We start from the raw sequence: 4,293 nt of genomic DNA, 5'->3' as shown, positions 1-4,293 counted from the left end.
GATGGTTCAAGTGTCCAGGTGATGCAGCTCATGACAGGAGGTGAGAATCAGGTGATAATCACACATTGGGGAGTCCTTCTTTACCTCGTCCTGTTAACAACATTATTTAAGTTCATTTGAAAGTCTTACATTTGAAACTGAAGACCACAGACTCTGCTCATGTTCTTCTTCTTAAGTGTGTAAAAGGATTTGAAATAATTTGAATGAGGCAGTCGGAGAAACTCCTCACCACAAGAGAACACGTCACTCTAAGAACCGTGACACTGTACAGGGCATATAGCACAAATACATGGTCAGATTCTTTGCTAATGCAGCAATATTACAATAGAGAAATGCTCTAATTATACCAAAATAAACATGGACACAATGCCAATACTGGAGTCATTAACACTGTTTAATATGAGCTGGCTGAGACTAATGACTGGAAGCACCCAGCCTGATACTGAACCAAATCTTTGCTTCTTCAAGGTCAAAATGCTCAGACTTGTTCATTTAACTTCATGTTGGAGGGTGTAGTTTGTGCACCACATTTTAGGGTGTTTCTCAGATATTTGACAGGTTAAAATTCACACTACTGCACAACAGAAATACACAGAGACCGGTTAACGGACTGGGCTCAAGTAAAAATATGTGTTTACAGCAAAACGTGCTGTAAGAAGGACTCCTGCAGAACATGAGCTGTCAAGGCTTAATTTTTTTTAGCTGTTTAGCAGTTTCACCTACAGTCATGCTTCATATTTTCCATTTCAATCATAATCTGCAGTGAATCTACAGCTGCCAGATGAACATTCTCTCTGAAATGTGGTGCAGCAGCAGCAACACTGAGATGAAGACCTGAGATAAATGTGGCTTTCTGGTTTCAGTCCACCCATCAACCATCAACCCAAAGTCAATGTTTGCCATGTTTTTGTGCAACATGTTTCTTAAAAACGCAGAAATGATTGTCTGTCAGTATTGATTATTTATAACTCTACTCGTAAAGCTAATGGCGCACTCATTTTAAGTGCACACCTCACCACGCCAGACTTTTAGGACCAAAACATTTGGGAAAAGAGGAGTCCCGGCATCTGCTGCACTCCTCCCCTCACAGCTGAGGGCTACTGTGGCTGATATAAGAGACCCTCCGTGTCATGATGACTCCCACACTGGACCCTCCTATGAGGAAGTGTCAAAACAGAGCGCGGACTTGTGCTGGCTACACCGTGGAGCTACAGCCACTTTTACGCACGGTTCTCCACCGCATGCAGCTGCTCTCCTACTTGAAATAAACAAACAGGACTGCTTCCCCTGTGACTTGTGTCGCCTACCTATGATGGCTTTCGCTATGCTGAGGCCGGTGTCCACGCATCCGTTCTCCTACCCCGCGGACCTGACCTTGATGTCGGACGACGAGGAGGGGAACCGCAGCGAGAGCGACGGCAGCACCGACCAGAGCTACGGCTGCTGCGGGGCGACGGGGGAGAGTTACCGGCGGGAGTCCGGCGGCGTGGTGATCCGCCAGCGCAACGCCGCCAACGCCAGGGAGAGACACCGGACTCAGAACGTGAACACGGCCTTCACGGCGCTGCGGACGCTCATCCCCACGGAGCCGGTGGACAGAAAACTCTCCAAAATCGAGACGCTGCGCCTCGCGTCCAGCTACATCTCCCACTTGGCCAACGTGCTGGTGGTCGGGGACGGCAGGGAGGACGGACAGCCGTGTCTGAGCGCAGTCTACAAGGAGGTGAAAGGGAGTGGAGAAGGCAAGCAGCCCCGGACTATCTGCACATTCTGCCTGAGCAACCAACGAAAAGGGGTAAAATATATATATTACTATTCAGGGATTCCATCACACAAGCACACAGCACCCAGAAAACAATGTCAGAGTTGTAAAGGCAAATATATAGTTTTAGATATTTCTTCTACAAATCCACCAGCTCCTGCTGCAGAGCAACTTGCAGCACAGTTTCAACATCCAAGCCTGTTATTGCTGCATCATTCCTCCTGCAGAAAGCCTGGATGGAAATGTGTGCCTTGCAAATTTCTAAATTTTGGCTGAGACTTTAGTTAAATGCTTTATTCTTTAAGAAAGAAATTCAGTTTTATTTATTAAAATAGGAAAAAATGCAATATTTTTTCCCTCTTTTTTTAAAAATAAAACCTTTAACACACATGCACTGATGAATTACTCAAGTAAAGAATTTACAAATGGGGCCATTATTTAAAAAAATCCCAGTGAACTCAGCGCTACATTAACAATCATTTCATATTATTTTCAAGCTGTGCAGGCCTCGTGAGCAGTGTCTATTCTGTATTTCAGCATTATTACATTAATGTAAACCTGAATTTAAAGATAGCAGCTAGTAATTTAACAGTTATTAATACATATATATGGCCTTTTCTATGTTGTATTGACGACTGTGTTTTAAGAAATATCTGTGCTCAGCTTAACTTGACTCTGTGGGTCGGATCGAGTTGCCTGCATCCCAGTGAGTTTGGAGGAAGGCCATGTTGGTGCTCTGATCTCTCTGTTGGGATTTAGTTTATTTATAAGTGCCATATCATTCAGTGCGTGGATATATCCTTTAAAGGAAGGCTGTGTTTTCTTTATTCGTTCGAGACAGACAATTGCACCGAATCTATTTGTGTACTCTTAAGAAATTCAGGAGGAAGATTTTTCCCGTGTGTTGATGACAGTGTCTGAATGGGCACTGATGGTAATTTCCTTCTTTGCTTTCAGGTAAAGTTCAGGCGAGACTGTGTGAAAATGCACACGAGCAGACAAATAAGCAGACGATGAAAGCGTTTGATGGGATCTTCTCTTCAGAGCAGATGTCGGGGGGAAACACCCCCCAGCAGTCATTCCTAGAGACTTGAAGCATCTCAGCAGCAGCAGCAGCAGCAGCACAGCGGTCTTAAAGAGCTTCTCTGACTTTGCCTGATTGGTCAGTTTACCCAGAGGGAGATGGGACGATTGGCATAAAAAAAACCTTTTTTGTGTCTCCAGCGGATACAACAGGTCCAGTGTTTGCATCCTGCCGCCTCGCTATTAAATGTCATTGAGGGATGTTTAAAAACCGACTCTGTAATGACATGATGACCGACCTCAGATGGAAATCGATACCAACTCTGGATGACTGATGGTTTTTATTATGCAGCACTTTGGATAATAGTGGTCACTTGTGGTCACTATAAGTCGTAAACTGTGACCAAAAATGTCAACAAAAAGGGTTTTCTTCCTCTGAAACTGTATTGCTGTTAAAAGCACATAACATCAATAATGCTTTACTTTAAATTAGGCTCATTTATCGGTCGTAGCTTACAAAGATTTTGTTTATCATCAGCTTTAATTCCACGTGTGTGTTGCCTGGATGATCCAAAAAAAAAAAAAAAATGGCGGCTGGATCTGGAGACACTTCAGTGCCCATCATCTTATCACCGTTTGGGTCAGACACTGGTGAGATAAACTCCTCTGCATAGCTCTTTAAGATGAAATTAGATAATTTTTAAATCCTCAAGATGTTTCTGGGAAGGTTTTGCTCTCGAACACACAGCTGAGCCGCTGCAGGAGTAAATAAGGACGGACCGCTCCGACCTCCCCGAGCTGCTGTTGTCAAGTCGAATGCAGCGGGACACATCGGCGGGACTCTATTTTGTTTGTTTTTTTTCATTACATGTTGGTGTCTACTTTGAAATTAAATTTATTTTTACATAGGTGTGGCTCTTGTATTTTGCCTTCAACGTAGCACGTACAAGCCTTTTGACGGCGCCTTCATTTAAAATGCAGAGAAAATATTCTGATGGAGCTACAACTGGCACGTTTTGAAATATTTGGGATTATAGCTGTGAGCTCTGTGAGTCGTGCGAGCGGCTGTTCAATATCGGACGTTCCAAGCAAAATATGAACTAATCAAAAATTGGCGGGTCCATTTGCTCGTTTAAGTGTTTTCACTCAATTACATATTTTCTTAACCTTTTAAATGTCCTGCAGCAGGCCCTTGTTATATTTTTATTCATGCTGGTTTAGAAATTTATATCTCTGACATTTCTGCGGTGGAGCTCAGAGCGTTTATAGAACCGTTCAGGTAAAAAACATTCGTACAAACAGATTTTTTTCTGTGCAAGTGATTTAAGACTTATTTGTGACTTTTTGGTGATTTTCTCATTCTGCAGGATCAAAAGCTGCAAAGTCTGAACTTGTTCTTTTCACTATTTAACATTTTTATGACAGAAAATGGCCCAGAAATGAACAGAAGAATGATTTAATTTGCATTTTAATTGTCATTTGTAGGTGCACTGATGATGCTAATGAAG

At 42.9% G+C, this 4,293-nt stretch overlaps 1 protein-coding gene across 1 annotated transcript; it reads left to right on the top strand.

The window, feature by feature from the left end:
* Positions 1–1,157: 1,157 nt before the first annotated feature.
* Positions 1,158–3,693, top strand: LOC103370810 (transcription factor 15-like). Its single transcript, XM_008299972.1, has 2 exons — positions 1,158–1,795; positions 2,720–3,693. Exons 1-2 carry the CDS (start codon positions 1,310–1,312, stop codon positions 2,777–2,779), a joined length of 546 nt encoding a protein of 181 aa, XP_008298194.1. The 5' UTR covers positions 1,158–1,309; the 3' UTR covers positions 2,780–3,693.
* The last annotated feature ends 600 nt before the right edge of the window (positions 3,694–4,293 follow it).

This window comes from Stegastes partitus, unplaced genomic scaffold (assembly GCF_000690725.1).
Source record: "Stegastes partitus isolate 25-593 unplaced genomic scaffold, Stegastes_partitus-1.0.2 Scaffold1484, whole genome shotgun sequence".
Taxonomy (NCBI): domain Eukaryota; kingdom Metazoa; phylum Chordata; class Actinopteri; family Pomacentridae; genus Stegastes; species Stegastes partitus.
This window is presented reverse-complemented; position numbering and strand designations above follow the sequence as displayed.

Coding starts and splice junctions, on each gene's coding strand:
- LOC103370810 (XM_008299972.1), top strand. CDS start 1,310: ATGATGGCTTTCGCTATGCTGAGGCCGGTGTCCACGCATCCGTTCTCC. Junction 1,796..2,719: donor TGAGCAACCAACGAAAAGGG/GTAAAATATATA, acceptor CTTTGCTTTCAG/GTAAAGTTCAGGCGAGACTG.